Genomic DNA, 12,560 nt, shown 5'->3' with positions numbered 1-12,560 from the left:
TCACATTTTTGACTTATCATTTGTTTTATTTGTTTTGAAATTCATTCTTTCATTCAAATTTACTGAAATATTTCAAAAACCAGGTGACCGTTAAGGCCCATGGGCCTCTTGTTAATAATTGAGCTAATATTTTATTGTTTTGAAATCACTTCCTGCTTTATTAATAGGGGAGGTAACTAGCAAGAACTAACATGTATAATGTATTGCGGTTACTTCCCCTGCCGTAATAATTTATTGCATATGAAAAGTTGTAAGAGGATGTCAGCTGGTATAAATCATTTCGTCGCATGCATGCATTTAAACGATGTATACCGTTACCTTTTCTTGCCACGTGGAGGCCTCCTCTTTCAAGAACCAAAATGTGTTTTTTTTTGGTGTGACCTGCCTGGTGTGATGATCAAGTAAATGTCATGATAAGTCCTTTCAAAACCTTGTCCATCAGTAACTGAAAGCTGTTAGGAGCAGTTTTTAATCCAATAGGGAGCCCCATAAATTTGTAGGTACCGAAACATGTATTAAATGCTGTCAACTTTGAGGAAGTACCAGATATACCCATTTGGACAAACCCTGAGCTCATGTCTATACTACTGATAAAGTTTGGTGTAGTTTGGCTAAATGATTCTGTCAATTCCTGTACATCTGGGATATTGTAAACAAAATCCTGTGTTTGACAATTAAGGTACCGAAAGTCGCAGCAAAATCTATAAGAAGTAAGGTGACTTTCTTTTGAGTCTGGTTTAGCATGAGAAACACTTTTATTTGGTTTTCGCTTTGCCACTAGAACAATAGGGCTTGTTATAGGAAGGTTCTCACTCTCATTAACAGGGAAAATAACTCCTTGAGAGAGGAGTTCATCAAGTTGGGAGCGTAAAACTAATCGCTTGTCTGGGGGCAAACGGTAAGGCCTCTGGTACTTTGGAGCAAAACTGGGTTTAAGATGAATCTCATGCTCAACCAATGAGGTAAACCCTAGGTTAGGATTAGACTTGGTAACAAACACATCTTCATGACTAAACAAACATTGTTTAAGGTGACAAGATTGTTCCTCCGACAAGTTATTGGACATACTATCAAAATCATAATGTGTACAAAACTCTTCAAAATCAGATACACTCTTTGTCATGGACTTCTCATAAATCTTTACCTGTAAGTTGTTACACATAGGGACAGGTATTACACTAAAAGAATGGTCCAACATAGAGAAATCTACCAACACCATACCTTTAGCCAAGCTTATAACATCATTACCGGGGTTGAGAACTATTACTGGAATCATACGGTTGGCAGGTATGGTTACGAGTGATCTGGCCAATAGGAGACCTCTTGACAATAAACGCTTATGTGCAGAAGTTAAACCTTGTGTACCCATTACCGATTTCTTCGGTAATTTACCATATATCACTATTTCTGCATTGGGTTTAATCTCAACAGACTTCACAGATCTGTAAATCTAAAACTATACCCTTTTCAGACATGTAATCTGTGCCAATAATGAAGGGGTGGGAAGTGTTTTGAAAAATATACACTTTGAATGTATGGTAACCATGCGGTGTGTGACCTTTGACCTGTGCAATCCCAATGACCTTGACAGACTGAGCATCTGCTACTACTACCGACATGTCACATTGTTGAATAGAACCCTTACAAATATTTGGTAAAGAGTTATAAAAGTCAACACTCATTACGGATATTGTAGAACCTGAGTCAAGCAAAGCAGCAACCTTGATATTTTTAAAATCTACAGACATGTGCATAAATGCTGTGTGATCATTACAGTTTAACTTTGGACATTCTGAGTCAAAACTAGTAGAATTGTGTGAATCAATATCGCAAGATTGTTCACCAGAAAGTTCAGTGTCCACTGTAGATTCTAAATTAATTGTCTCTCTCCAGGGGGTTGGGGATTGGCTGCGATGGCGATGCGCGGTTACTGGTGATTTCCCGAGGGTACGCGCGGTTGATCTAACCTCGGGAACTGTCGGTTTCCCTGGTATGAACCAGAAGCATGACGCGAGTGGATACAGTTTGATGCACTATGTCCATACTGGGAACAAAATGGGCACAGAATGCTTGGGTCTGGAATACCGTCACCTGTAGGGCGTAAGAATTGTACCTGCTGCCCCCATTGCATGATCGTAAGAGGCGACTAAATTTGGGATCTTTTCTTTTCTCTTCTTTCTTAACAGCTTTCTTCTTCCTAATGTCTCCCTTGACAATGCCTCACTTTTGGCCTTTAATTGAGCGTTCGCCCCTGTGAGGAAGGCTTTGGGTTCTGTCCCCTGGCCGAGACATACCAGAGTCTTTAAAAATGGTAGTTGCTACTCCTGCTTAGCGCTCAGCATATTTGGGGTGGAACGACTGGTTCGCCCGTTGGCAGTATAATGTGACCGGGTGGGGTGTCCTGCTGGGTGTCTTCGGCAGTATGCTTCAGTGAGGTAGCACTATAAATCGGCAAAAGTTCCGGCCTATCACAAGGAGACTTAACACGAACATACCACTGCCTCCCAAAACACACATACGCACTCACCACACGCATACATGTCGCACGCACGGGAGGCCGTCCTTAAATGACCTTAGCTGTTAATAAACCAAACCAAACCGTCACCTGTCCATGTACACGCGCGTTGAATATGGCCTTGACCACCACATATATAACAATGGCGGGGGGTCACTAGTGCTTTGGAGTCTCTGTGAACCAATTGTTCCACAGCAGCGGAGAGCTGTCGTACCTCTTGCTTGAGAGAGTTCACTTCCAGGTTATTGCTCTTGTGTAAAGTTTCTGTTGAAGAATTTGTAGACAAAGCAGATGAAAGATTGGCAGGAAAGTCTGAAATAGCTTGTTGAAGTCTGCGGGATCTAGGGCCTCACCAGTTTTCGCAACTGTAAGTGTATCTGCGAAGTTCTCACACCGACTTACTCGCACATGATCTGCTATAGGTCAAAGAACATGCACACGATAGAACGACAACTTCAACAATGTCTAGGCAAACTACAAACATGGGCAGATGAAAACGGCTTAAAATTCTCCAGATCAAAAACTGTCTGCATGCACTTCTGCCAAAAACGAAAACCACATAATGATCCAGACCTAACATTAAATGATATCAGAATTCCAGTTGTCGAGCAGACTAAATTCCTCGGACTAATTTTCGATTCGAAACTCTCCTTTGTTCCACATATAAAATACTTGAAAGATAAGTGCTCAAAGGCAATGAACATTTTACGAGTACTATCCCATACTGACTGGGGTGCAGACCGTGAAATGCTTCTGCGCCTTTATAGGACGCTTATTCGATCAAAACTCGACTATGTCTCAATCGTTTATGGATCGGCACGAAATTCTTACCTGCAGATGCTTGATCCTATCCAAAACCAAGGATTACGTCTGGTACTTGGTGCTTTTCGAACAACACCTGTGCAGAGCCTTTATGTAGAGGCAAATGAACCATCCTTAAATGACAGAAGGAAAAAGCTTTCTCTTCAATATGCCGCCCAATTGAAATCCAACCCGAAAAATCCAGCTTTTGACCTTGTTGTCAATCCGCAATACCAAAACATATTTACTCAAAACGAAAAACTCCTACCAACATTTGGCATTAGAATTTCTAACTTTCTTCAGGAACTTGACATAAGTTTAGACAACATAGGCGAGTACACCGTAACTGATGTACCGCCATGGCTTGTCGAATCACCTGATATTAACCTTACTCTACATGAGAGGGCAAAGTCGAGCGTATTACCCGAAGAGCACAAATCTTCTTTTCGGGAGTGCATTGCAGATTTTCCTGATCATGTTCAGATCTACACTGATGGCTCAAAAGATGGAGTAAAGGTCTCCGCAGCATGCTATTCCGATCACCATTGCTCTTCAATCCGCTTACCAGATGGTGCCTCTATCTTCTCTGCGGAAGCATGTGCCATCGATTTGGCCCTCGACCATATCGAAGAACAACGCATCAGAAAAGCAATCATTTGTTCCGAGTCTCTATCTGTCCTTCAGAATTTACAATCACGAGATCCAAAGAATATACTCATACAAAACCTTGTTTTACGAATATCTCGTATCTTAAAAAAATGCAAAATAACATTACTTTGGATTCCGAGCCATGTCGGAATTAAAGGCAACGAACTTGTTGACCGCCAAGCAAAACTTGCTCTAAATCTGCAACAAACAAATATTAAAATACCACAGCAAACCAACACTGGCAAAACGCGAACAGAATATTCATCTCAAACCTGTTTCTATGCCACTGTCACTTCACCATTTGTGTTCCCAGCAGCAAGCAAGGCATTCGTGTTGATGTTTTTAGGATTCTCCACCATGTGATGATCAAGTAAATGTCATGATTTTGAGATTAATGTTGTAGATCGAACCCGAACACATCTGTATTGTGCCATCTTTTATTTTCTTCTTCATTCTAATTAAAAAACAATTGCCAGTAAGGTATTCCGGACTTGTATACAAACTAATAAAATAAATTCCGGATTTAAGAGTTACTTCCCTTTAAGTATAAAATTATAAACACCATTCACATGTTCTCTATGCCCAGTATTATACATAACCACGACACTGGGTGTAGTTGGCCTGGCCTTGTTACGACCGGTGTTAATGGTCGGCGGAGATGTTGGTATACTCCTGAAAATTCAGCGCCACCTGGCGGATCACAATCCAAGATGGCGGCGTATGGTGTGTCCGTGTCACAGCACATGTTTTAAGTGTTTTATCAGCGCTATGCGTCAAAGTAGACTTTTTCCAGAAAATCTTTGTGCTTAAATGCGTATATAGGTAAGTAAGTCTTTATTTTGTAATGATTTTATAAGGAAATAAGGCGATATAAGACCGATATACACTTGTTCAAATACCCAAGGTGAGAAACCCTACAGAATGCTATGTAACTCATTTACACAGGTGTAGCATTAAAAATCGGTCATTGTATGATTCATGATTCATTTATTAGTTCTTGATTTGTATAGATCGAATAGAATCATTCACTGCTTATGAAATGACGGCATCATAACGATGATAGCGAAATAGATAACGATATATCCATAAATACTATTTGCACCAGGTAATATTACAGGTAAGTTTGAAAGGTGTTTTGAATGCCGCCATTTAGCCTATACTATTTTTAGAGCAGGTGAAAAGTCACGTGATCTATCTAGGATAGTCGTTTATTGAAATGATCTTCCATCGATTCATTGTATTTTCTATTTCATGTCACCTGACATTCGTATTTAAATAAATATAATAAAAAAAGTACTGGTATAGGCCTAGTGGTTTAAAAACATTTTGAAAACAAACTTTGATTTTTATTTTTCAGATACAAAATGCCTCATCACTGCTGTGTGCCACATTGTACAAATAATTCCAAGACAAAAGATGGTTATTCTTTTCATACATTCCCTAAAGACCCTTCAGTGACAAAAAAGTGGATAATTGATACCGTGACGGACACTTTTTGACGTGAAAAACTTCTTTTGTTGAAACGTATTCACAGGGTCTGTTGTATTTTTCAGGTGACAAAAAACACCAAAGTAAGATGCAGTAATACGGTATTGTCTCTCATTAAACCAGAATGAAGTCTTGCTCTGTAGCCTTGTATTTTTCTCTATGAACTTGGCTCTTTGGGTGTCTACACTCACATTAACTAGGTAATGTTGCTGGATGTCTGATTTGAGTGCCTGTGTCAATTCTATTTCACTGAAGCTAGTATTGTCAACCATCTCGAACAAATCTGCGTCTAGGATTACCTCACAGCGTTGCCTACATGCCACAGGTTTGAAATTGTTCTCTCGAATGGTGTCCAACCCTGGCAGGTTTAAACCTGATGCATCAAACAGGTTAACAAGTTTGGTTAGATCATTTTCTGTAACAGATCTGGCAAACTCGGGCACAGGGTTATGATTAGCTGCAGCTGCACACATATCCGTCTTAGCTAAAAAGCATCCCTGCCCCAACTGTTTAATTTTTCCTATAGCATCAGCTATGGTGGCATATTGGACAGTTGATGATTCTGGGCTGATTCCATCATTGATTGAAAGGCCTTTTGGGTGACTAAGGTGGTGGATCATGCGAAATTTACCTGGTTCTTTGTTAGGGACAACGCCTATAGGACTAGTATGATAATCATTGTATGGTAGGGTAATAAATGGTCCTGCTATACGCCCAGCCTCAAGTTTTTTTTGTAATTTGTCTTTGATAATGTGAGGGAACTCTTTTGCGGATTTTAGGTTCTGACAAATGGGCTTAAATTCTCCCTCATCATAATGAATGCGACACCCTTCCTTAAAACCCTGAACAAGATATTGCTTTTTTCTCATAATCATATCCTTCTAACATAACCGCTAGTGTATCGGCGATGATAGGGGTGACGACTTCTGAAGTTACCACGTGTTCTTGGTGCGTATGGTTGATAACGACCTGATGGGGCTTGAAAATTGAATCGTTGGGGACGAAAATTTGGTGTTGCACCAAAATGCGAACGTGGGGCTTGGAAAGAACCAGGTCAGGTACCTGGGTGGTGATTACCCTGACATGTGGTACACCCATGAAAATGTTGACATCCCCCTTCTGGACCAGGACACGGTTTTCCTTCTAAAAATTTAAAACAAAAACCCTTCGGGTGTGGAACAGGTCGAACTTTGTCCTACTTTGCGTATAATGGCTTCGTGCCATAGCTCCCATTCGATCCTTTCCCAGCCCTGATCCCCATTTGTGGCCTGTAATCGTCTAAAGGAGCAGTCATAAAACTGCCAATCTGCACCCTTGCTAACTTCCTAATGATTGACATATATTTAAGGAGACTAGCAAATTTCTCTGGTTTCTTTTCACAGTATATGGTCGCATAAATATGAAAATTATTGGTCCATTGATCCAAGGACAGTGTCTTTGTCCTATGTTTGGGCACCCACTGCACCACAGGAGCCCCAGCAATGTACTTTATCACTTGTTCGAAACTCTCATGGTCTTTCTTGTCAATCATTGAGATTTCAATGAATTCACCAGTCCAAATTTTGTCCTTAATAGGTTGAGCTACTAGTGCTGGCAGTGGGATCGACGTCGACATGAATGGCACATAATCACTCTCATTAGCTGGGGCGACCTGTGACACAGTAGCTGCCACATCTATGGCAGTCCGTAGCACAGTATCCCCACCAACGGCTTCGTCCATTTGTGGCATTGATCCAGAGGCCTGACCGGTTGCAGCTGCTGCTGGCCCTTGCTGTTCTTCAACGACTGGTGTAGTAGTCGTGTTGTTCGCTATTTGGGGGGGGGAAATCTGCCTACAAGCAGCTTCAACCCCTTGCTGTACAGCCCTCTGTATTAGCTGTTCTACATCAGCTTCCGGTATGAGTCTGCCCTGGAGTTTGACCGGCTGTGGCACATCCGGAGCAGTTATATCATCGCCATTGGTGGTTGCTGCCACCCGAGGCCGGGAAGGTATTGTGGCATGATTTCGTGCCGCCTTTCTATTTGGAGGCATGCTTTGTGATTTCTGAAGTGACAGTGTGAGGGACAAATGTAGAATTGATATGTAATTTGGTAACTATTAATCAATAAAATTGGAATGGTTTGATCATTATCTCTTTTATAAATATTATAACATTTGTATTGTCATCAAGATAACATACTAAGACACAAATACATGTCACAACACTTCGACACAAATACATGTCATCATTATGTAATTACCTTGACACAAATACATGTCAAAAACCATTACGACACAAATACATGTCAAAACAACTATGACACAACTGCATGTCAAATCTGAACAGCCTCACAGACAGGCAGAACACATCATTTATACCGACTGCCTACAAGTAGGTAGCATTGGCAATAGTGAATACAAAGTAAACACCAATGTGAAACCACGCTGCTGTACAATGCTGAATGCATGTTTAGAGCTTCAATGAAACCATATAGTGCTATCACAACACTGTTGTTTTTTTAAGATAATAAACATGCTATCATCTTCAATAACTTTTTTAATTTATTAAACTGTATGAATCACTTTTAACAGAAAATAGTATATACATGAGAATTACAATACATAATCCCTGTTATATGATATATAATTTAATTAAATATTCAAAACACAAATAACACATAACTGCTTTGGAAATATAGGTCACTGGTATGCCATGGTCTATAACGTCAGTTGATGTGATAAGGGAGGTAACTCTAATAAAACGTCCCGACATTTCATCGCTTAAATTAGTATTGCGGAGCACTGTCACATCCTTTAAAGACTGCGCCAATTTTCATTAGATGTGATAGATTTTCGATAGGCCTATTTGTGCCTGAATTTGATTTCACTTTTGACTTAGTTTGTGCTTAGCCAATAACATAAGAGGTTAAGACAAATTTAGACTAAGATTGTTTCATTAATTTGCACAATTAAAATGCTCCACACTGCACTATGTACATATAGTCACCCCTTCGCGTGATGACCGACTACGGTTTTTGCTGAGTACAGCAATGAGGTTGAAGTTGAAGATCCTGGGGCCTGGTATTTTTTGTATGATGATTGTATATATACATGTAGAATGTATCAATTAGTTTGGCACTAGCTATAGTACTTTAATCATGTTACAGCTGTATTTCATATTTATCATATTCAAGGGAACTAATAATTAGTATATATAATAAATTATTAATGCAACTTACACATAAACTGTCTTAATTATAAGCACCTGTACTGTACAGTATCTATATTTAAACTAGCTTACCCCTAACCTTCATCCTGTCCTCGAAATGTCAAATTTTGGTTGTCAATGGCTAAAAATATCCTAACAAACTCAATCATATTCGGGCTATTGTCATTTAGTAACAAACACTGTGTTGTGATGTACATTGATTATTATTGATCTGATAAACACACTACGAATAGTGGTGAGAATGACCTAAAATCGCCATTTCAGAGTAATAATCGCTTATATGTAGGCCTAAATGAGGCCGATTTTTCCCAACGCACCGGGCTAGTCGTAGCCTCCCGTAAACAAAACTATCTCATAGCGCTATATAAGAATAACTATCTAGAATATTCACGTATCCACTTCAAAACAAGTTGACAGATACCATTTAAAACGTTTATATGTTAATGTACGTACTTACGCATATGAATTTACTTCATTTCTCCGTCGCTTTGCAGACGCCATATTGCCCATGCTGACATGTATGCGATATATCAGGAACGATAACTCTGTACTGGAAAAGTTGTCAAAAGCGCGAAAATTTTCCATATGATACACTTTCCAGAATTTTGTATTATTTTACACTAGTTTTGGTGTTCGTTTTTGGAAACACTGCATTTGGTGTTAAAACTCGAAGAAACTATACACTTTCCATAAATTTGTATTATTTTACTATTTTATCGGTGTTCGTTTGAAAAAAAAAACACTTTTATTGGTGTAAAGATCCACGGCTGTTAGTGTAAATAGAGTGTAATGATACACGGTTTTTTTTACAGTGCACAACGTCTGGATCTTCCCTGCAGGTAGGGCGTAAGAATTGTACCTGCTGCCCCCATTGCATGATCGTAAGAGGCGACTAAATTTGGGATCTTATCTTTTCTATTCTTTCTGAACGACTTTCTTCTTCCTAATGTCTCCCTTGACAATGCCTCACTTTTGGCCTTTAGTTGAGCGTTCGCCCCTGTGAGGAAGGCTTTGGGTTCTGTCCCCTTGCCGAGACATACCAGAGTCTTTAAAAATGGTAGTTGCTACTCCTGCTTAGCGCTCAGCATATTGGGAGTGAGACGACTGGTTGGCCCGTTGTCAGTATAATGTGACCGAGTGGGGTGTGCTGCTGGGTGTCTTCGGCAGTATGCTTCAGTGAGGTAGCACTATAAATCGGCAAAAGTTCCGGTCTATCACAAGGAGACTTAACACGAACATACCGCAGCCTCCCAAAACACACATACGCACTCACCACACGCACGGGAGGCCGTCCTTAAATGACCTTAGCTGTTAATAGGACGTTAAACAAAATAAACCAAACCAAACCAATCTTCCCCTGGATGCGGCGGTACACGGTATTCTGCTGGCGACGCAGGGCTGCTCGGCTACCAGCCTCATCTGGAGGGTGACGAGGCGGCCTTCATGGTGAAGCAACGGGACGAGCATGTAGAAAGGCAGGTTCGCCCGGCCAGCCTTGGTGTTGATTGTTAGGTTTGTGCGGAGAGGCATGACAAACAACCCAATGAGTGAGCACCTCATTTGATGTAACTAGTTTTTTGACCTCGGCAAATGCTCTGGCACAATCACCATTCCACTCCCACTTCCGGTTTTTCTCCAAAAGTCTGTGTAAAGGGTGGAGAACTGTTGATAGATTCGGCAGAAACCTTGCATAATAATTTATGAGTCCAAGGAATGCCCTTAACTGCGTCGTGTCTGTAGGCGCTGGTGCCTGTAGTACGGCTTCAATTTGTGTGTAACCCGTCCTCATCAATGTCATGTCCGCAAAAAGACACCTTTGTTTTGAAAAACTCACACTTGTCCTTTCGCAACCGTAAACCGTACCTGTCCAAACGTTCCAAAACTGCCTCCAAATTTTGCAAATGTTCTTCATCCGTGCTTCCTGTGATCAACATATCATCTATTATGCACTGAACTCCTTTTAAACCTTGTAGAACTGTGTCCATGGCCCGTTGCCACATCGCTGGAGCTGACGCTACTCCATACACCAGTCGATTGAATCGGTATAAACCCTTCTCGGTATTTATGGTCAGTAAATCCCTGGAGCTTTCCTCCACCTCCATTTGGAGGTAGGCATGTTGCAGGTCCAACTTCGAAAATTTCTGACCTGCCAAAGATGCGAAAATATCAGCGGTACGAGGAAGAGGATACTGATCCACTTCCAAAACAGGGTTTAGTGTTACCTTAAAGTCTCCACATAACCGCACGGAGCCATCTTTTTTCATAACAGGAACTATGGGTGTGCCCCATTCACTGTAGTTGACCTTAGTCAAAACTCCAACCCCTACTAACCTATCAAGCTCATCTTCCACCTTTGGTTTGATAGCATATGGCACCGGTCTGGCCTTACAAAATTTTGGATGAGACCCCGGCTTGACATTAAGTCTTGCCTTAATGTCCTTCAGTGTTCCCCAATCATCTTGGAATATGGACGAATGTTTATCCATCATTGACTCTATTTTCTGTTGGACTGCGGGACTGTAGTCAGAGTTCGAATCCTTCTGGCTGTTGATACTGTGAATCCTTGGCCAATCAAGAGTGATATGACGAAGCCATTCTCTACCAAATAAGGGTCGGCCCCCGTCAGCAACCACATAAAAGTCCAATTTCTTAAGACTGTCCATTGTAATCGACCTTGACCTTGGCTACTCCTAGTGTATTCAACCTTTCACCGGAATATGTTTTTAAACAAATGTCTGTATTAGACAAGTTCTTAACCTTTCCATGCAGAGTTTTCCTGAAAACATCCTCGGTTACAACCGATACCCCGGAACCAGTGTCTAATTCCATTTTCAATTCATATCCATTGATGTTTGGTATTACCCAAATCGATTCTCGAGCTGAACTATTAGTGCTGTTCACCATCTCCACATGAGCAATCATTTCTAACTCATCCTCATGTTCAGTATCTATAGCATGTGTTCTGTGAACCCGTCGAGTTCCTCTACAAGCCTTTTTTATGTGACCATGTTTACCACATTTGTAACATGTTTCATCTTTGAATTTACAGTTTTTCTGGTCATGGTTCCCTGTACATCTGTAACATGGTTTCCTGTCATGTGTATGGCTACTTGTAGGTGTTTTCCTTACCTTGTGTTGTATTTTGTTTACAGTAGACGAAGTATTCCGTAGCTCTATAGCGTCCTTGGCCACCGTTTCCATGGCTACCGACAGCTCTAGTGCCCGGTCATAGGTGAGATCTGCCTCTGACAAAAGTTTCCGTTGTATGTTCTCATTCTTTAATCCACATACAAGCCTGTCGCGAAGTGCATCGGTTAGCGTGGTACCGAATTCGCAGTGCTCTGATAATTTCCGGATTGACGCAATATATTCCCGAATGGTCTCCCCTTCACGCTGTTCCCTTTTATGGAATCTGAATCTTTCAGCTATCACTAATGGCTTGGGGTTATAGTGTTCCTTTAATAGGGCTATAAGTCTATCAAAAGTTTCCTCAGAGGGCTTTTTAGGAGCCGTGAGACCACGTTACAATGAGTACGTGTTTCCCTCAACTAGACTCAAAAGGGCGGGAATTTTTTTATCGTCTTTCACTTCATTGCATATGAAGTATTGCTCTAGCCTCTCACTGTATGCATCCCACGTTTCTACAGTTTCGTTGAACGGATCGATGCGACCAATTTTACCTGCCATGTTGATCCTGGTGTTTATCCTCGTCGCCAATATGTTAGGTTTGTGCGGAGAGGCATGACAAACAACCCAGCGCCATTACTTCTTGGAAGGAGAACGTTTTTATTACCTCACTACCTGAAGAGTTACAATTGTTGGGCGATACTAATTTTAGAGCTGTACAATTCCGGACTCCAATTATACTGATACATAACATTGATCCTGCGATGCCTATA

At 40.9% G+C, this 12,560-nt stretch overlaps 1 protein-coding gene across 1 annotated transcript; it reads right to left on the bottom strand.

Annotated features, from left to right (window-relative positions):
* Positions 1-10,102: 10,102 nt before the first annotated feature.
* On the bottom strand, positions 10,103-11,147 carry LOC117340500 (uncharacterized protein K02A2.6-like). The gene is made up of 2 exons (XM_033902260.1): positions 10,496-11,147; positions 10,103-10,323 (listed from the first exon to the last, which is right to left on the bottom strand). Exons 1-2 carry the CDS (start codon positions 11,145-11,147, stop codon positions 10,103-10,105), a joined length of 873 nt encoding a protein of 290 aa, XP_033758151.1.
* Positions 11,148-12,560: the final 1,413 nt, after the last annotated feature.

This window comes from Pecten maximus, chromosome 13 (genome assembly GCF_902652985.1).
Source record: "Pecten maximus chromosome 13, xPecMax1.1, whole genome shotgun sequence".
Lineage (NCBI taxonomy): Eukaryota > Metazoa > Mollusca > Bivalvia > Pectinida > Pectinidae > Pecten > Pecten maximus.
The sequence above is the reverse complement of the archived record's forward strand: the minus strand, read 5'-3'. Positions and strand labels throughout refer to the sequence as shown.